Source organism: Mixophyes fleayi, chromosome 2 (assembly GCF_038048845.1).
Source record: "Mixophyes fleayi isolate aMixFle1 chromosome 2, aMixFle1.hap1, whole genome shotgun sequence".
In the NCBI taxonomy this organism is placed as follows: Eukaryota; Metazoa; Chordata; class Amphibia; order Anura; family Limnodynastidae; genus Mixophyes; species Mixophyes fleayi.
Window position 1 is genome coordinate 257,157,129 of NC_134403.1, and position 21,196 is coordinate 257,178,324.

The following is a 21,196-nucleotide window of genomic DNA, read 5'->3' on the forward strand; positions in this document are numbered from 1 at the left end:
TAAAGACAAGGTGGGCATGGCCATCAAGCTAGGTCATACTTGCCAACTCTCCCGGAATGTCCGGGAGACTCCCGCATTTTGCGAGAGTCTCTTGGATTCCCGGGTGAGTGTGGCAATCTCCCGAATTCTGCCCACTTCGCTAGGAAGTGCCCCACTTCCTAGTGAAGTGGGCAGAATAAGCTCCCAAACGGGGAATCGCAGCATTTGGCCCCACCCCCGATGTCAAATGACGCAGTTTGCATCATGACATCACGATCCGTCTTCTTCTCTATTGACTGACATCACTCTCCATCTGTGAAAATGCCTCCGGATGATGCTCAGCGCGGCTCGCCATCGACACCCCGCGACCGGTTGTCACCTGGGTTGAAAAACATTGTCTTATATAGTTAATACATGCATGAGTAATACATAGAAATATTAACGTCCCATTGTTTCAATGAGACACAGTGAAAACCATGGCAGTAAGATGACAAATTTTAATGGCATCTGGGAAAAGCTCTCACCTCGCCTCCCGTCCATTAGCCTGCTTCTTTTTCACAGTCTTGTGCCAGGACCCACAGTGCTATGAATCAGTGATTGCAAGAGAAAGTACAGTGTGATATATACCCCCATTAAATACAGTGAGTATATTAGGAACAGTTATTACAGTGACTGACACTGTTAGGGGTACCATACATTGACAATAACAGCATTTCTCTTACAGTGAGTGGAGGCGATTGGTGTATATTTTACACCAAGCTTAATTCTGAAATTAATGAGCACCTGGCTACAGTCACACGGAGGTGAGCAGAGGAGGAGGAATGAACATTTCACGTCTGTCTGTCTGTGTATGTTAGGGAAGGGACTGATGTGAATGAGTTTTCTGAACAGCGCTGCAGAAGCAGTGGCGTTATATAGATAAATGGTGGTGCTAAAGATAATAAAGCGCAGGAGAACGCAGCACCAGTCCTGCATATATAGTTTTCCGTTGCTTGTCAAGCATTGCCAGAGTGGAATATAAATAGTGCAAAACACAGAATGGGTGAGTCACGATACCCAGGGGATAGGAGTATCCTAGAACCCAGTTGCCGCTATTACCTCAGATTTGTTGGGAGACACACCTTTAGCTTTTACGGACACTTATCATGGACTTGGAGACAAGTTACTGGATATCCATGTGGTGAGAGAATAATAGCTCCCACTGAGACTGATAAGCAAAAAACCAGGCTTATTATAACCTACCTGGAGGTTCATAGAAATACAAACTAAGTGGGAGATTGAATTACATGCAAAGTGCCACCAGAGCCTTAAGGAATGAGGCCCAGTGGTGATGTAAGGCCTGAAATATAGAGGTGCAAGCAAAACGAAGCAAAGATTTCAGTTCTACATTAACTGGAAGTATGCATAGGAGCACATCGCGCGAGACTCCAGTAGCACTTTGCTGTTAATTTGCTCCCCCTAATACATTAGGTAAACATAGATCACACACTTGTTTTTTTGCATTGTGAGGACCCATGTCTGGAACATGGCGCATAGGGACACCCCTTTCCTAATGCCCTGTCAACAGAACAATCATATGGGTATGTGTAGGAGCTGTTTGTCACCAGAGTTACCACTTGAGAAATTACACTTTGACTTTTCTCAAAGTACTGACATGGACTGCATGGTAGGGAAAGTTTCATGTATTTTGACAGTCTGAGGACATCTACACATCCGCATACACTAATACCTAGCCATGGAGGTTACAGCCCTAATCATCAACTGCATGTTTTCAACAAGTTTGATCCCTCTTTAAAGCAGTTATATGATTCTTTATGTACAATTTCACCCCCAACCAGTTCATATCTTTCAGTGCTGATGGTTCAGCCATGAGGCATGCAAAACAGTCTTTCTGGGCAACCAGCATGTTTGGATAAACTTGATCATGTTCTTCTCCACAACTTGGATCTCCTCTCTGTCCCAGGTTTTACTCCAAAATTCTTTACAACCTGAAAGTAAGTAGAGTGTGGTGCATTACATCTCTGCGAAATACAGAGAAGGCAAAGTGTTGTTGCCTAGCGAAACCGTGTGATACACCGTACTGTGGAAGCCTTGGCTGGGCACTGTTCCCGTGTTACTGGGTCCCTACACTGCCTCTCTACTAATGTGGCAGTGTCAACTAGACGCTTTACCACTTGTCCCTCTGTCTCAGGGGATTGCTCATCATCTGCCCTGTCCCTCTGCAGTTGGACCGGTTCTGAAAAGAAACAGAAATGTAAATGACCGATGTAAAAGTCAAAAGCATACATCAGAGACAAGATTTCCAACTTACTGCTCGGAACAATGTGCATCTCATCCAAATTCTTGCCTTTCAATTTAGCAGGTCTGCCACTCTCGAGAGCCAAGAAGAGTTTGCTGATCTTGGCAAGTTGGCTGGTACCTTCTGGGAGGCGAAAATAATGCCGATACACCCTGATGTCATGCCCAAGGAATTCTACCAACTGATCCAGTTCTGTCATTTATGTTGAGAACCTTTGAGAGAGTGGCAACATGCTTTCGAAGCTTTGTAGAAGACAGCGTGTGAGGATGTTTGGCCCCACACTCTCAGGCAGTCAAATGCAATCAGCACCTCTGAAGTGTGACAAGGCAGCTGGTCTTTCAAACACGTAGACATTTTAGATAGCCACTCCACATTCTTAATGCTTCTCTGCAAGAAGTTCTATTGCACCTTGAATGGCTGGTTTCAGCAGGATGGGGACTTTTCTCCCTCGTTTCCCCAGATTTCAAAACGAGTGAAGTACCCGGCAGAGCTTTTGCTCAACCTTGGAAAGCGCTAAGGCTGCATCTTCGTTAAAATCCGATCGCATGAGTAGAAGAAAATCAGCAACATCTTAGAAACTTTCCCTTCCCTTATTCAACAAGATCACCTGTTCCAGGGTGACTTTTGCAAGCAGTGCCCAGTTGTTTAGCTGTTCAGTGGATAGATCGCTTTGGTAGGCTTGCTGCTTCTCATTGAGGTACAAGTGTATCTTTTTTCCATTTTCAGTGAAAGATAAGAGCTGAGGCATGTTGCACTTGGAGATTTCAAGGCAGCCAATGAGATCAACTCGTTCCATCTTACCTTAGCCCTCCATCACGGCTCTGTAAATATCTTTTGCACGCCATGCCCGACCTTCAGCACTAGTGAGGGTGTCTTAAATGTACCTTGCTCCTCCCCATAGCCATTTACCACTTCACAGCGTCTACTTCATGAAGAAAGTTCGATGGGATGGTAAACTCTTCCATCCTCCCCAAAGGGGTAGCAGCTCTGGCCCGTAGCAGTAACCTACCCATTTCTCTAAGCTTCTGACAGATGTAATTGTGCCTGCCAACATCTGAACTGACTGGTTGTGGAGATGCTGCCCCATCTGCATCAGTCATTTTTGACTGAGTAAAATTTCATCTGGGGGTCATGTCACTCAAATGCTTCCAAAAGCCACCACTGATGTCAGGTGGAACAGACTGAGCAAAGGCGCACAGAAACTGGATTTTGTATTTGCTTGGTGTGGGCTTGTTGCCCCTTCGGTTTAGCTGCACAGTGCATGAAGTCTTCGGCATCCATCTCTGTGTCTAGAAGTTTTGATAGGACCAGAACCCCGCATTCTGTCCTTATTGCAAGTTTGCCTCTATCGCAACAATGTGCCAATTGCATGCACCTTTCTTTCGAGTACTTGGCAAATTTCATGGCCCAGGCTACTTCAGTCTTATTATGGTGAACATGCTCCATATGCCAGGCTATTGTAAAGTTTCAATGCAAAACCACAGCTAAGGAGCCCAGAATATGGTGGAAAACATTATATTTATTGCAGATACGTTTCCAGAGAATGCAGTAAGGTACAAACCGGATGATGTGGACATAGCACATGGATTGCAAGGTGATACTGAATGCAGGTAACAGGAACACGGCAGTTGCAAATGAACAAGTAGTTAGTAGAGATCCGAGAACAGGTGCACCAGGAGCACTACAAGGAACATGTAGCAACAACAGGGAACAGCACAGCACAGCAGCATGAAACATCAACAGCAGAAACAATAACCAGCAATGAATGCTGGGAATGACAGGTTTAAGTAGGGAACACCCAGGTGCTGGAGATAATTAAGTAGTAGGTTAACCCTCAGTACTAACAAGGAAGGCACAATAGCACCACCTCTGGTGAATAGAGGTACTGCCACTAATAAAATTATATTCTATTCTATTAATACATATATACATAAACAATAATAAAGTCCAAAGGCAGGAGCTGCCAGGCAAAGCAGCATGCAATGCAAAGGGCTTGCAGGCAGATCCTGACAGCCATTTTTAAAAGTGGCTTCTCACAGTACAGGCAGCACTGCTTTTTGTTATATGCCCTGGAGCCATCGCTGTTTTTAAATAGCGTTTGGACGGACAGAGTCGTCTTTCCACCTTTCTGTGTTTAAACCACCGCCGCCATCATCTCGAGCACAGAACACATCTCTGAGTACCTACACTTTGTTCCACTGCCGTGCAATAGGGCAGCACCGTTGGTGTCTGAACCACTCTCCTCTGAAGTGTCAGAGAAGTTAGGAGCCATGGCAACCTGGTACCTAGATTGAGTTTTTTATACTATATTTTTACATATATTTGCAAGCCCCTTGAATATACAATTCTATTGGAATAATTAATTTTGGATAACAAATAACAGTTGTCCATAAAATAAAAAGAATTAAAGTATAGAAAAATTTTCTTAGCAAACACATCATAATATACAGTATCTCTATACACACACTGTAGACCATTATATGCAACATTATTTATTGTAAACTTGTTCACAACAAGATACTACAGTACAGCAGAAATAAGTACTAGGATAAACAAATCAGGTCTCACAGAAACATGAAATCTTGGTAGAAAAATTGTCAAATAAGTGTCACAAGATTATTTTTTGTTGGCCCAATATGCCATTGGGCTGTTAATTGGAGTCTTCATAAACCGGGACGATTTCATGTATGCAGCAATAGCTGGTAGAGACTGGAGGGAAGGAAAAAATGAAATAGTTAAGCAATTTTAAGACGCATTAGATGTAGCAATACTTATTTGGAATCTCAGTGATGTCATCAGGGATTACCTCATTTTGAGTGAAGGAAAGGTTCTGATTGGACCTCCTGCGAGTAACACTGTTAGATACAGTATAGTATTCCCATACTTTTGAAATATAAAGCAAAGGCACTCAAAACAGTTATTTTATAGTTTAACCCCTTTAAGACGAGGAACATTGCATCGTGGGGCCCTATAGCAATATGGGCCTGCTGAATCCACTCTGGCCACCTAAGCACCCTGCTCTCAAAAGACTGATGTATTCTTCCACCAACCATGGGACTAGCTCAGAAGAGGCCATCTCAGCATCACTTGCACCCTCTGTTATTTCACCCTTGCCTTCCTTACATCAATTAGGTAAACCTTACTTTTGCACAAGTGGTAGAACAAAGGTGCTTAAACAGAATATTTACCTCAAACCGGGTCAAGAAGTCCTGCAGGTTCTTAAAATTTTCCAGGCAGGTGGGTTCCAACACCCTGTGCTGATCCAGGACATCATAGATCAGAAAGTCTGCAAATGTAAGCTGGAGAAAGAAAATAAAACTGTGCTACCCAGACATAAGCTGGAGGAAAATGCAGAAAATAGTTGCACTTACTACGCATAAACAAAATAAGTACTGTATTAGACAGCATTTACCTTCTCCCCTGCAAACCAAAGTCTTTCCCCCAGAAAGCAAGAGACTCTAGTCAATACAATTGGTACTTTCTCAAGATATGGACCCTTCAGTGTTTCCTGAAAACACATTAGTTGGCAAGTTATTTGGCATGTTATTGTCTTCTGTCACAAACCAATTCCAAGGTTTCAATTTGTTTTACTTACAAAGTTTGGATTGTAGACAATAGTAACAAGGGCCATCCGAACATCCATGACTTGGTTTTCAATCAATGAGACATTGTTCTTTTCACTTTCAGAATCTCCACCTGGAGAAAAGCAAAGATACAAGGAGGGGAAAAAAATAAATATATCTCATTATAAAGATAATGTCCACTTTTGGAAATTTCCTCCTTCCATAGTGGCACTCAGCAAAAATTGTGCTTCGTGGTGTATGGGTGCTTCCCTGGATGAATGCCTTTATTTGATGACAGCAGCCAGAACAGGAGCAGAGCCAAATTATTGTGTCAGCCAAACCTCAGCAGGTAAATGAAACCTGCACAGACTGTAGGTGTGTGATCAATGTAGCACCGGATTGGACATGAGCCATGCCCAATCCAACCACTGCCTGTCCATAGCACAGCATGCTATTGATAGCCGCAGTAATCCAGTGATGGAAGGCCTCAGCTCCTCCTGTGATAGGCTGCACCAATCAGGCATCAGGGCAGGGGCCTGCTGGCCCCCAGTGAAGGGCAGGTAGGACATTGCAATGAAGTCTGGGGATGGCAGGGTTTAAAGATAACCACTTTACAACAATGTTACAGGGAATTTACAAATATTTAGATAATATAGTGACTGACCAATTTTGAGATTTAGCTCTTCAGGTTGTTAAAAATATGTGAGATGGTAAAGAAAAGCAATGCAAAAAATAGTGAAAGAACTATGGTAGAATAGGTGTGCAGTGGACAAAGCAAAGGTTTCAATATGAAGGTAGAGAATCACGTCAATATTAGGGAACTATAAATTAATGCTGAATGAATAAATGTGGAGGACAAGGTCTTTAAATGTGGACATAGTAACTTTGTTCCATAAAGAAGCAGGTTTGACACCATATATGTATATGGATCGCAACTCTGCTATTAGGACCCTGCTCCTTTCACTATCTAAATCTTAGTCTATGGTTTACTACCCGCCCCAATCCCTTCCTCACATCATGACGCTGCCCCTGCAGCCCTACCATCACTAATACAAGCAGACAGATCACTGTCTCTTATAAGATTGGCATATTTATCTCCTGAAATGTGTGCTCCTGGGAACTATCAGATGATTTGATTGGTCAATATATTGGAAACATCCATCATGAGCAGGAGATGAATATTCATAGTAACATAGTTGATGAGGTTGGGAAAAAAAACCCAAAAAAAACACGACACCAGTCCATCAAGTTCAACCTATTTTGGATCTCCTGCGATCCTGCACTTATATTTGAAATTGATCCAGAGTAAGCAACCGCCAATCTTTTACAATTATGAAAATCCCCCCAGACCCAATATTGCAGTCCTATTTTTACCCTATATCCACTACTATCTTTAATTTTAATTAACAGTCGTATCCCTGAATACACCTTTCCGCTAAAAATTTGTCTAACCCTTTCTTAAACATATCTATTGAATCTGCCATCACAACCTTCCTTGGCAATTAACTCCATATCTTGACTGCCCTTACTGTAAAGAACCCCTTCCTTTGCTGGTTGTGAAATTTCCTCTCCTCTAACCTTAGGGGGTGACCACATGTCCTGTGTATAGTCCTTGGGGTAAAAAGTTCCCATGAAAGTTCTCTGTATTGACCCTTAATGTATTTGTACATAGTAATCATAACCCCTCTTAGATGCCTCTTTTCCAAAGTAAACATGCCTAAACTGGCTAACCTTTCCTCATAACTTAATGACTCCATACCCTTTATCAATTTTGTCGCCCTTCTCTGAACCCTTTCTAGTTCCAAATTATCTTTTTAATAAAGTGGTGCCCAGAACTGTACTGCATATTCAAGATGAGGTCTTACCAACGATTTATACAGTCGCAAAATGACACTGTCTTCCCTTGCACCTATGCCCCGTTTTTTTGCATGCCAATACTTTATTTGTCCTTGCAGCTGCTGCTTGACATTGAGCACTATTGCAGTCTACTGTCTACGAGCACTCCCAAATCCTTTTCCATTACAGATTCTCCTAAATTAATTCCATTTAATTTATAGATTGCGTTCTTGTTTTTGATCCCTGAATGCATAACCTTACATTTATCTGTGTTAAACCTCATATTCCATTTGGCCGCCCAATCCTCCAGTTTATTTAAATCCCTCTGTAGAGAAGCTACATCTTGCTCTGATTTTATTATTTTACAGAATTTAGTGTCATCTGCAAAAATAGAAACTTACTCTCTAAACCATCACTAAGGTCATTAATATATTAAAAAGGAGTTGCGCCAGCACGGAACCTTGAGGACTTTTTACCAATTAGAAAATGTTTCATTTATCACAACTCTCTTCCCTATTCTCTAACCAGTTTTCGATCCAAGCACAAATGTTGATTCCTAGACGCAGTTCCCTTATTTTTGTAAACCAACCTGTGTGGCACTGTAACAAATGCCTTTGCAAAATCTAAGTAGACCACGTCTACTGTGCTGCCCTGGTCTAAGTTCCCGCTAACTTCCTCGTAGAAACAAATTAGATTAGTTTGACATGGCCTATCCCTCACAAATCCATGTTGATTTCCACTAATAATTTTATTGCGTACCAAGTAATCCTGAATACTATCCCTTAAAATACCTTCCAGTAGTTTCCCCACTATTGATGTCAGGCTTACAGGTCTATAATTCTCTGGTTGTGATCTCATCCCCTTTTTAAACGGCACCACATCTGCTATTCGCCAATCCCTTGGTACTGAGCCGGATGAGATTAAATCTCTGAAAATTAAGAATAGCGGTCTAGCTATTTCCGAGTTTAACTCCATAAGGACCCTTGGGTGTATGCCATCTGGACCTGGAGCTTTATTTATCTTAATATTTTTCAGTCGCCTTTGGACTTCTTCCTCTGACAACCAAGTATTAATTAATGGCATGGTTTCATTTCCATTTTTATGTATTACTCCTACCATTTGTTCCTCTCTGGTAAATACTGCAGAAAAGTGTTTAATACCTCTGCTTTTTCCTTAGTATCATTTATCAATTTGAACATCTCACTTCTTAGGGGTCCTATATTATCTTTTTTAATCCTTTTGCCATCTATATATTTAAAAAACATTTTGGGGGTTTGTCTTACTTTCTTTTGCAACCTGCCTTTCATTTTCTAATTTAGCCAATCTAATTTCCTTTTGGCATGTTTTATTACATTCCTTGTACCTACGGAAGGACTCCGCTGACCTTTCAGACTTAAATGCACGCTTCTTCCTTTGCATTTCTTCCCTTACCTTTTTATTCAGCCACATTGGTTTATACTTAATTCTTTTACATTTATTTCCCATAGGAATGAACTTATACGTGTATGTTTCCAAAAACATTTTAAAGACAGCCCACTTTTCTTTTGTATTTTTTCCTTCAAAGGCTTTGTCCCAGTCTATGCTCTTTATAGAGTCCTTTAAAACTTTAGAAAGGCAAATTTTAATATGCTAAATTCCTAGTTGATGCCCTATACCGTTGCTTCTGGAAACTAATTTCAAATGAGACCATATTATGATCACTGTTTCCCAAGTGCTCCCTTACTTGAAATTACGTCTACATTGTTTGTTATTACTAGGTCCAGTATAGTCTGGTTCCTCTACTAATTGGGACATGTAATGGTCTTTTAGCATGCTCAGAAACCTATTTCCCCTAGCTGTACCGCAGGTCTCAGTACTCCAATCAATGTCCAGATAATTAAAATCCCCCATAATTAAAATTTGACCTAGTTGTGTAGCCTCTTCAATTTGCTGTAGAAGTTGGGCTTCCTCAATCGTACTAATATCTGGCGGTTTATAGCATATCCCTGTCAGCAACTTCTCTGAACTTTTTCCTCCGCTGGATATTTCAACCCACAATGCCTCTATACTATCACCAATATTCTCGTAAATAACTTCCTGAATACTTGCTTTTAATTCTGGCTTAATATAAAGACACTCCTCCTCCCCTTTTATTTACCCTATCCCTCCTGAAGAGAGAATAGCCTTCCAAGTTGACTGCCTAGTCATGTGTATCATCCCACCAGGTCTCCGTAATACCTATAATATCATACTGCTCATTCATTGCTACTAGCTCTAACTCCCCCATTTTACCTGTCAAGCTTCTTGCATTTGCAAGCATACACTTAAGTCTATTGCCTCCCTTAGGCATTTCTTTTTGCTTTAAAAAGGGACTTTCCTTATCGGCTATGCTTCCCTTTCCCCCCTCTCCACCCCATTGACTCTTGTTAAATTCCTCCTTACTACTCTCAATGTCTATCCCATAAATACTTGCCCCTCTCCCCCGGAGCCTAGTTTAAAATCTCCTCCAACCTTCTAACCATCCTCTCCCCTAGCACTGCATCCCCCTCCTCATTCAGGAGCAATCCATCACGACAATAAAGATGGCAACTGATCGAGAAATTAGCCCAGTGCTCTAAGAATCCAAAACCCTCCTTCCTACACCAATCTTTTAGCCACGCATTAACCTCCCGCTGCCTCCCTGGACTAGCGCATGGCACAGGTAGTATTTCCGAAAATACTACCGTGGATGTCCTTGCCTTAAGTTTGCGACCTATGTCCCTGAAATCATTCTTTAGGACACCCCTTCTTCCTCTAACTCGGTCATTGGTGCCAACATGCACCAAAACCGCTGGGTCATTCCCAGCCCCTCTCAACAATCTGTCCACCCAATCCGCAATATGCCGAGCCTGTGCACCCGGGAGACAACACAATGTTCGGCATTAACGGTCCCAGTAACAGGTTGCCCTATCTACCTTCCTAATAATTGAATCCCCTACCACCACAATCTGCTTGGGTCCCTGAGTAACTTTGGTCCCCTCTATGCTGGAGAGACCATTCCCATGGTTGCTAGAGGAAGCAGTCTCATCCAACACTACCAATTCTGAACTGCCTGCCACAGTATCTTCATCTAATCTGGCAAATCTGCTGGGATTTCTTAGTTCAGAACTGGACTGCGTCTCCCTCCCTCTGCTACCCCTAGTAACTGTTACCCAGCTGCCTACCTGTGCATATTCCTCTGTCTCTGCTCCACCCTGCTCAGCTAACACATCAACAGTGAGCTGTAAACTCAGCTCCAGGTTGGCAATGTCTCTCAATGTTGCAATGGTCTGCTTTAGATCAGTTACCTGGGCTTCCAAAGAGACCAATTGCTCACATTTCTCACAGAGGTATAAACCTTGGAACACTTGCTCCAAGTGTGCATACATATGACAAGATATGCATTGAGTGAGATCATCAAGCCTGCTACCACTCATCTTATTATAACTTCTTATAGCCTACAGTGAACTTGAGTACTAACCTTTGCTAGCCACTTACCAGATTAAACCCCTTCCTGGATTCAACTCCTTACTGGATCTAACTCCACACTTTAAACAAACAGCAGTGGAAGTCACAAGCTCAATGAAGTCGCTTACTACGTCCTGTTAAATAGAGCTTGCTCTACCAGCTGTATCAACTTATGCAATTAAACCACACCCACTAGCTCCAACAGAAAAAAATAAAAATAAATAAAATAAAAAAAAAGGGATACTTAACACAGAAAAACAAATCCCCTTCAATAAACACACAGAATAATTCCCCAAACTATATCACTCTCTCAACACAGCAATCCTTACTGGATCTAACTCCACACTTTAAACAAACAGCAGTGGAATCACAATCACAATATTCAATATAAGGTGTTTGACAAGAGTCACTAATAATATATGAGACACATGTCAGGTGGACAATATTAAACTCCCAACAGCACATTACACATAAACCAGGAGCCAATACTTACATAAGCCATGCTTGCGGGCAATGTAGCGCAGAATAGTATTACTCTGTGTCAGCTTAATGTCTCCATCCAAAAGGTATGGCAACTGTAGAATATAACAAGGCAACAACCTTATTTTCTCTTTACCAAACATGAATAGTAACAACCTACTCTCACATCCATAAAATAACAGCAGAGAGTCCAATTTAAAATGCAATCCCAAGCTATTTTAGACCACAGCTATATCTAATGAAATCCCATCCCTCCACTCCCAAGTTCACATACATTTGGAAAGTCCAATCCCAGCTTCTCCTTCTCATCTAGCCACTGAGACTGGTCATAGTCTGGTGCTGCAGAAACAGGACAGTATTAATGATGCACAAACATAAAATTCATGGTTAGTCCACACACTAATTTCTCTGGTATTGCAATATGAGTGTTGTTTAACCATAATTACATTACAGGTATGGATATATTTCATCCTTCACATAAAGGAATACTAGCTACACATAAAATGTTATACATGAAGCTTGTTCACAAATGCCTGTTAAAAGGAAATCTGGAAAGAAAAAGAAAAAAAATCAGGACAAAAGGTCACACTAAGGTTGGGTAATTAAAACATATTTTATATGTATAAAGCACTGAGGACAAATGCAAATAGTGTGGCATTTTGAAGTATCAGGAGATCAATACTGGATTAAAAGTGCATACCTTTAAAGTAAAAAGATTATTATATGAATGTAAATAGATTGGTAGTTGGGATGTCTGAGTAGTAAGCAGTGTGTGCTCCTGTAGATGACAAAGTGCCAAAAATGGCCCATATCACAGAAACCATTACTAGAAATATTCTGTGTGAGACTAATACTCCCTTGATCGCTACCAAAATATTAATTTTAAATAATCCTTGACCAGCATTGCACCAATAATTAGGAAAATCTACAATATGAATAGTAACGTAATTAAACACTGGTAACAGCTTCTTGTTGCAATAAACCAGTAGCAAATTAAGCACACAATCACAATTTAAACAACAAGAGTTTCATGGTGCAGTATTTAAACCATCCATAAATTATATGGTTTAAATGCTGCAGTATGGAGCACTCTTGTATTTATTTATTTTTTTAAAAAGGTCAAATATGTATTTACCTGCAAACCCCCTTCTGTTTCAGCTTTGTGCCCCTCTTACACAACCCTGCCATTGTTAGTCCCTCTCCAATACTACATTTACACAGTGCACAGGAGCTGCTAAAGGATATGTACTATTAAAGAGAACCTATCACAAATGGATCTGCTTCTTTGTGCCTCTGATATGGTAACAAGTACAGTCCTAGAGGGAGATTGAATTCAGCGCATGGTGCCGCTGATCACCTTGATGTTTGGATGTGCATATTGCGGTAGGAACTTCCATTCATTTTTCTGCACGCGTCAAGGAAAAAGGAGTTAAGATTTCTGCCTCAACATCGAGTCTCCGGCAGACTGTTCCGGAAACACCTCGCGTTGAATTGAATCTCCAGCTAGTGATGACTGTTATCAGGCACAATTCTGGAAATTGTACTAAACTATTTTCTACAGTACTAATTAGTAAAAACAAGTCAACCAATATAGTTAATAAATAACTACAACAGTAATGTATGAATCCCCCACCCTTACATTTCTTGTGCGCATTCCCCTGGCCTACACTGACGTGCAGAGATTCCCGGGCACTCACCATCTCCGGTCACATATCGTTTCTCTTCATAGGGAGTCCCAGTATATTCCAGCAGCAGTCGAATACTATGAGCCAACTTCAGTAGTGATCAGAGGGGAAAAAAAAAAAAAGAAGAGAGGAATAGAGTGATACAGTTACCGGAGTGCAGGAATGTGAGCAGTAATTTGATACAACGCTAAGAAAAAATGTCACTTATTACTTTAATATCAGCATAACCTGATCTATCTAACAGTCATAATGCCTCACCCCACGAATGTCCCAGTATCCCAGTAGCATCATCTTGAGTAAGCACACTGGAAGTGGAAACTGTCTTTAGAAAACTGGAGACGACTCGGCCAGTCACGTGATGTATGGGACTCGAACCAATTATACTCAAGGTTCCCTGTACACACCCCTGGCCTCTCCTATCCCCTACTTGAGAGGAGGAATAAAGTAAAAGGCACAGTGACAGTAGATGGCTAACCAGATGCAAGTGTGCCATTTTTATTAGTAGTTAAAATGCTAAACATGTTGGTTTGCAGATTGTGAGATAGGATTACACTTTTTACAAGCCTGATTTAGACTTTAAACAGATTATATACTTTTACTAAGTAAGCTATTACAATTGACAAGGCTGAAGTTAGCTTCTTATTCACTTCTTGTTCATGCTCCAGCTTCTTATTCAGAAAAACTTATTTTTTATGGATTAAATCCATCTGGATCACTGATTTCACATCAGATTAACACTAAAGGGGGTCCCTTATACAAACTGCAATAGTATTTAGCCTGACCCAAAAAGGTTTTGGGCAGGAAATCAGCGGGCAAAGTCACAATATTTTATCGTTTTGAATAAGTAGCTGCAGTTTTGCAAGGGTTAAATGTTGTTGGGCCACCAATTTGACAGTGGGAATTAACACAGGGTGGTCAGTTACATATAAAACACCTGTCTTTTGCCTGGCTAAATACTGTTTTGGGCATGGAATCAGGTGGCAAAGTGGGCACAGACAGCATTTTAAAGAAGTAGCTGTAGTTTTGCAAGGGTTGATTTCTTTTTAATTAAAAATTTCAACAAAAATAAATTCCAAATCACTTTGTTCAAAATAAAATAGACTATATACAACAGGGTACAGCAACATTTTTCTATCAGTGTGCTGGCAAAAATGTCTTCAAGCCCAGGTTTGCCAGTAGTGTGTGTGTATATATAGGTATAGATATATATCTATATATATATCTATATCTATATGGCACAGTAATGCCCTCAGTTCATATTATGCCACAGTAATACTCCTAATTAATTTTATGTCACACATAAATCACCCCAATGCATGTTATGCCTTATAGTTGTGCCCCCAATACTTATTATGTAACAGTTGCGCTCCCAATTCAAAGTATGCCACACAGTTGCCCCCAATTCAAAGTATGCCACACAGTTACCCCCAATTCAAAATATGCCACACAGTTGCCCCCCCAATTCAAAGTATGCCACACAGTTACCCCCCAATTCAAAATATGCCACACAGTTGCCCCCCCAATTCAAAGTATGCCACACAGTTGCCTCCCAATTCAAAATATACCATACAGTTGCCTCCCAATTCAAAATATACCACGCAGTTGTCCCCCAATTAAAAATATGCCACACAGTTGCCTCCCAATTTAAAGTATGCCACACAGTTGTACCCCCAAATCATAATGTGCCTCATACTTATCTTTGGAGTCAACGCTTCCACGAATGTCTTCAATAAAACCTGTGAGCAGCTTCGCTTAAGCAGCCAAAGATGGCCAAAACGGATCTGCTGCTCATGCGTAGCAGCTCCGTTTCAGGCATTTTCAGCTTCTTTAGTTTGATAGCTGAGGAGCCTGGTGAGCCAGACAGAAGTGGTGTCCTGCCACATCTGGCACATGTGCCGGGGGTTGCCAATCTCTGATATAGAATATCAAGGGGTAAAATAGACCAATACGACTGAAACTTTACACTATCATAACACCCAATTCTCCTACAATCCCTCCACAAAAACTACGGCATCACTTCACAAATTAGAATAATTATATACATTGAAGAAGCATGGCACCTTCCAAAAAAATACTCTGCATTTCAACAACCCCGTCACCAATCTATAATACCACCCACACACCCTTTGCAGTCAGAAAATGAAAATAAACTTTAAATGTATGTAAACCTTACTTAAAAAAACAACAATTTCCACAAAACCTAATAGTGAAAGAACAGGATAGATAGAGAAGAATCGAGAGACTGCCAGATGTTAGCTACCACTTAGGGATGTCTCACTCAACCTCCACCTTAGGGAATCTACCCAAGCTCGCAGCATCCATCCGATCCCTCTTCATTTCCTAAACCTCATGCAGAATACTATCCACCACCTCACTACAAGGAAGGGTTTTGCCCCTAATGGGCACTAAACACAGTGCATTCCGTGTGTAAAATCTCTGAGATTTGGGTAGAAAAGTTGGTTTTTCTGTTTAACATTGCTATAGGATATGCCTATTTCTGATGTATACATCTGATACAAAGAGCCTGTGTTTACCAAGCCTTTGGTGTATTGTGATGTGGGGAAGTGGTTTGTTTTGGGGGTTTTTGTTCTGTGGAAATGTGTATTCGCCGACTGTCTGAAGTATTCATGCCAGTCAGACCTTTTGACTTGCTAGTGAGTCTCCTGCCTCTGAAATAAGATCCAGGAAATCACAGCAAGGTTTTTAAGAATTTCATAGCTAAGTATAAATATTAGTTGCTTTGCAATGCATGTAAATCCATGTTTGTGTAAATAGAGTACATCCTGATTCTAAAAATAGACTATTTCGGAACTGTATAAAAGATGAGCTGTGTGAGCATGTAAGTGTTTTTCTGATTTTTCATCTGACCTGATGAGACTCTCGCATTTTGCAAGAGTCTCACGGACTCCAGGGAGAGTGTGGCAATTTCCTGGATCTGCCCACTTCACTAGGAAGTGGGCACTTCCTAGTGAAGTGGACAGATCCGGGCAGAATTAGGTCCCAAATGCCGCGATTCCCAGTGAATGCGCCGCCGCTGTCAAATGACGCGTTTGCATTAATATTTCACGGGGGGCGGGTCCAAAATGATGAGCATTTTGGAACCCCGCCCCCCATCACGCCCACCTCCCCTTGCAGGCTCCCGGAAACCAACTTTCTAGAGTTTGTAAGTATGAGTTAACAGCTGCAGGCAGGGTGTGTCTGCCCTAAGACTGATCAAGTAGAGCACGAGAGGAGACCTCCTTTATAAAGACAAGGTGGGCGTGGCCATCAAGCTAGGTCTGTGGGAGGAGTGTAAAGTAATTAAGCCTGAGTTGTGCATTAGGCAGTGTGACTAATGTTGATCAAGTTGGTTGGTGGCTGTTAATTTAGCGTTAGGACCACAATAAAGTATGTGGAATTTTGTGTTGTGAACTACCTTTGCCATCCTGACAATAAAAGCAAAGTACAAGTAAGAAGTTGTTGTGTGTGCATCACCAGAAGGGTGCGTGTGTCATATTTGATATTCAGCACATGCAGGTTTTTTTCCATTGACCTATATATTAAATGGGGTATCACCAGCGCTAACCTTCATAATATATTGAGCAAAGTGAAAAAAAGCCTGTCCCCATAGTCCAAAATAAGGGAAATTGATTGATAATAGTTAAAGCAAAGTGTTACAGCACATATTAGATTTGAATACAGAAAGTGAGGCCATGCACATGTGGCCATTGTTATATATGTTAGTTCTCTGTTTCAGTTTTTGACAGGTGAATGAAGGAGAGATGTATTCTCTGAGTGATATCTATAGAGAGACAAACGGACACTGACGTGCTCTGATTTCCAGTCTCTGTTCCATCATACGCCAGTGTGTGAATAACTTCGTTCTCTCTATAGAGTTGAATAATCTCCATGAAATTTCTCCATTCTTTTGTCAAAAAACTATTGTTATTATTGTTGTCTGCAAAAATTACTCCTTTGCACAATGTCTCTGAAGGAGAGAGGGCGGAGCTCTAACAGTGAGAGCCTGGGAGCAGGGCCGGACTGGTCATCTGGCACTTCTGGCAAATACCAGAAGGGCCAGTGGCTAGATGGGCCGGTCCCGACACTGGCGGATCTGTCACTTTCTGTAATACTATATTTACCATGCCGGCTACCGGCATGGCATTCTGTGTGTCCGAGCTAACGAGGCCGGCCCTAGCCTATTATTGGCCGGCCCCGAGATTGACAGGTTTCTGGGTGCTGGCTCCTCCCAAGGAACCAGCCACCCGACTACATGTCCCGCGCGTGCTGTCACGCCTGCCTTTTATGTTTCGTGCATCCATGTGAAGGGGTCCCGGTCAGTGTGTAAGACTGCCTGAATGATGATCTGACAGCTCCCTGTAGGAGAACAGATCACATAATCAGGTATGTAAAGATATTGTCTCCTGTGCAATGTAATTTTGATTCATTTTTTCCCTTTCAGTAGTGCCCTGACCTGGGGGCATTGCTGTGTGGCATATGATTTGGGGGACATTACTGTGTGGCATATGATTTGGGGGACATTACTGTGTGGTATATGATTTGGGGGACATTACTGTGTGGCATATGATTTGGGGAAACTATTGTCTGGCATATGATTTGGGGGGCATTACTGTGTGGCATATGATTTGGGGGGCATTATTATGTGGCATATGATTTGGGGGACATTACTGTGTGGCATATGATTTGGGGGACATTACTGTGTGGCACATGATTTGGGGGACATTACTGTGTGGCATATGATTTGGGGGACATTACTGTGTGGCACATGATTTGGGGGACATTACTGTGTGGCATATGATTTGGGGGACATTACTGTGTGACATATGATTTGCGGGACATTACTATGTGGCATATGATTTGGGGGACATTACTGTGTGGCATATGATTTGGGGGACATTACTGTATGGCATATGATTTGGGGAAACTACTGTCTGGCATATGATTTGGGGGACATTACTGTGTGGCATATGATTTGGGGGGCATTACTGTGTGGCATATGATTTGGGGGACATTACTGTGTGGCATATGATTTGGGGGCATTACTGTGTGGCACATGATTTGGGGGCATTACTGTCTGGCATATGATTTGGGGGACATTACTGTGTGGCATATAATTTGGGAGACATTACTGTGTGGTAAAATATGATTTTGGGGCACTACTGTGTGGTATAATATGATTTTGGGGGCATGAGGGAAGGAGGAGAATGTTAATATAAAGTGGGAGGTAGGCTATTAATTTAATGGTGGAGTTTAGGTGGTGCTATTTTATTTGTGGGGTGATGTGGGTTAATTTGATATTAGGGCCTAGCAATTTAAGATAGGGTGATTGGACCTTTAATGCTGTGGTGGTTTGGGGGCTAATAATTGAAAGTGGGGCTGTTTGGGAAAAAAATGTGAATATGAATTATTTAATGGCAGTGATGGTTGCGAGAAATAGGTATATTTATTAAACGTAAATGCTATTTAATTTATTGCTGGGGTTGTTTGGAGGGAGGGAAATAGGTTTATTTATCATCAGCAGCAGCTATTTATATTAAAAACATTGTCTTATATAGTTAATACATGCATGAGTAATACATAGAAATATTAACGGCCCATTGTTTCAATGAGACACAGTGAAAACCATGGCAGTGAGATGACACACATTTTAATGGCATCTGTGAAAAAGTTCTCACCTCACCTCCCGTCCATTAGCCTGCTTTCTTTTCACAGTCTTGTGCCAGGAGCCACAGTGCTATGAATCAGTGATTGCAGGCGAAAGTACAGTGTGATATATACCCCATCAAATACAGTGAGTATATTAGGAACAGTTATTACAGTGACTGACACTGTTGGTAGGGTACCATACATTGACAATAACAGCATTTCTCATACAGTGAGTGGAGGTGATTGTTGTATATTTTACACCAAGCTTATTTCTGAAATCAATGAGCTCCTGGCTCCAGTCACACGGAAGTGAGCAGAGGAGGAGGAATGAACATTTCACGCTACTAAAGCGCAGTAGAACGCAGCACCAGTCCTGCTTATATAGTTTTCTGCTGCTTGTCAAACATTGCCAGCATAGAATATAAATAGTGCAAAACACAGAACGGGTAAGTCACGATACCCAGGGGAGAGCAGTATCCTAGAACCCAGTTGCCGCTAATGACACTTATCATGGAGTTGGAGTCAAGTTACTGGATATCCATGTGGTGAGAGAATAATAGCTCCCACTGAGACTGATAAGCAGCAAGCCAGGTTTATTATAACCTACCTGGAGGTTTATAGAAATACAAACTAAGCGAAGCAAATATTTCAGTTCTACGTTAACTGGAAGTATGCACAGGAGCACATCGCGCGAGACTCCAGTAGCACTTTGCTGTTAATTTGGTCCCCCAAATTAATTAGGTAAACATAGATCACACACGCATACACACTTGTTTTTTTGCATTGTGAGGACCCATGTCTGGAACATGGCGCATAGGGACACCCCTTTCCTAATGCCCGGTCAACAGAACAATCATATGGGTATGTGTAGGAGCTGTTTGTCACCAGAGTTACCACTTGAGAAATTACACTTTGACTTTTCTCAAAGTACTGACATGGACTGCATGGTAGGGAAAGTTTCATGTATTTTGTCAGTCTGAGGACATCTACACATCTACACGTCCACATACACCAATACCTAGTCATGGAGGTTACAGCCCTGATCATCGACTGTGTATAGTTTCAACAAGTTTGATCCCTCTTTAAAGCTGTTATGTGATTCTTTATGTAGAATTTCACCCCCAACCAGTTCATATCTTTCAGTGCTGATGGTTCAGCCATGAGGCATGCGAAACAGTCATGCTTTCTGGGCAACCAGCAGGTTTGGATAAACTTGATCATGTCCAACTTACTGCTGGGAACAATGTGCATCTCATCCAAATTCTTGCCTTTCAATTTAGCAGGTCTACCACTCTCGAGAGTCAATAACAGTTTGCTGATCTTGGCAAGTTGGAGGGTACCTTCTGGGAGGCGAAAATACTGCCGATACACCCTGATGTCATTCCCAAGGAATTCTGCTAACTGATCCAGTTCTTTTGGAGGGTACCTTCTGGGAGGCGGTAACACTGCCGATGCACCCTGATGTCATGCCCAAGAAATTCTGCCAACTGACCAGTTCTGTGTCATTTAGGTTGAGAACCTTTGAGAGAGTGGCAACGTGCTTTCGAAGCTTTGTAGAAGACAGCATGTGAGGATGTTTGGCCCCACACTCTCAGGCAAATAGTCATATGCAATCAGAGCCTCTGAAGTGTGACAAGGCAGCTGGTCTTGCAAACATGTAGACATTTTAGATAGCCACTCCACATTCTTCATGCTTCTCTGCGAGAAGTTCCATTGCACCTTGAATGGCTGGTTTCAGCAGGATGGGGATTTTTCTCCCTCGTTTCCCCAGATTTCAATGCGAGTGAAGTACCGGGAGAGCTTCTGCTCAACCTTGGAAAGCGCGAAGGCTGCATCTTTATTGAGATCCGATCTCATGAGTAGAAGAAAATCAGCAACATCTTGGAAACTTTCCCTTCCCTTCCCTTCTTTCATTGAAAAAGATCACCTGTGCCAGGGTGACTTTTGCAAGCAGTGCCCAGTAGGTTCAGTGGATAGACCGCTTTGGTAGGCTTGCTGCTTCTCATTGAGGTACAAGTGTATTTTTTTTCCATTTTTAGTGAAAGATAAGAGTGGAGACATGTTGCACTTGGAGATTTCAAGGCAGCCAATGGGATCAACTCGTTCCATTTTGCCTTAGCCCTCCATCACGGCTCTGCACTCCACGGCTCTGTAAATATCTTTTGCACGCCATCCCCGACCTTCAGCACCAGTGAGGGTGTCTTAAATGTACCTTGCTCCTCCCCATAGCCATTTACCACTTC

At 41.8% G+C, this 21,196-nt stretch overlaps 1 protein-coding gene across 2 annotated transcripts; it reads right to left on the bottom strand.

Annotated features, from left to right (window-relative positions):
* Positions 1 to 4,754: 4,754 nt before the first annotated feature.
* Positions 4,755 to 13,679, bottom strand: LOC142138883 (glutathione S-transferase Mu 4-like). Of its 2 annotated transcripts, XM_075195944.1 has the most exons (8): positions 13,566 to 13,679; positions 13,320 to 13,395; positions 11,897 to 11,961; positions 11,636 to 11,717; positions 5,874 to 5,974; positions 5,691 to 5,786; positions 5,467 to 5,577; positions 4,755 to 4,987 (listed from the first exon to the last, which is right to left on the bottom strand). In XM_075195944.1, the coding sequence occupies exons 1-8, from the start codon at positions 13,596 to 13,598 to the stop codon at positions 4,895 to 4,897; spliced, it is 657 nt and encodes a 218-aa protein (XP_075052045.1). In that variant the 5' UTR covers positions 13,599 to 13,679; the 3' UTR covers positions 4,755 to 4,894. The 2 variants fall into 2 exon arrangements, with proteins under 2 accessions (XP_075052045.1, XP_075052046.1); XM_075195945.1 differs by lacking the exons at positions 13,320 to 13,395; positions 13,566 to 13,679 and adding an exon at positions 12,980 to 13,034.
* Between the last annotated feature and the right edge of the window lie 7,517 nt (positions 13,680 to 21,196).

What these genes read in the sequence shown, in the direction of transcription:
- LOC142138883 (XM_075195944.1), bottom strand. Translation starts at nt 13,598, where the DNA reads ATGATGCTACTGGGATACTGGGACATTCGTGGG. An exon ending in TGGGATTGGACTTTCCAAAT is followed by an intron (nt 11,718 to 11,896) that starts GTATGTGAACTT and finishes TATATTCTACAG; the next exon opens with TTGCCATACCTTTTGGATGG. An exon ending in TTTGGTTTGCAGGGGAGAAG is followed by an intron (nt 5,578 to 5,690) that starts GTAAATGCTGTC and finishes TTCTTTCTCCAG; the next exon opens with CTTACATTTGCAGACTTTCT.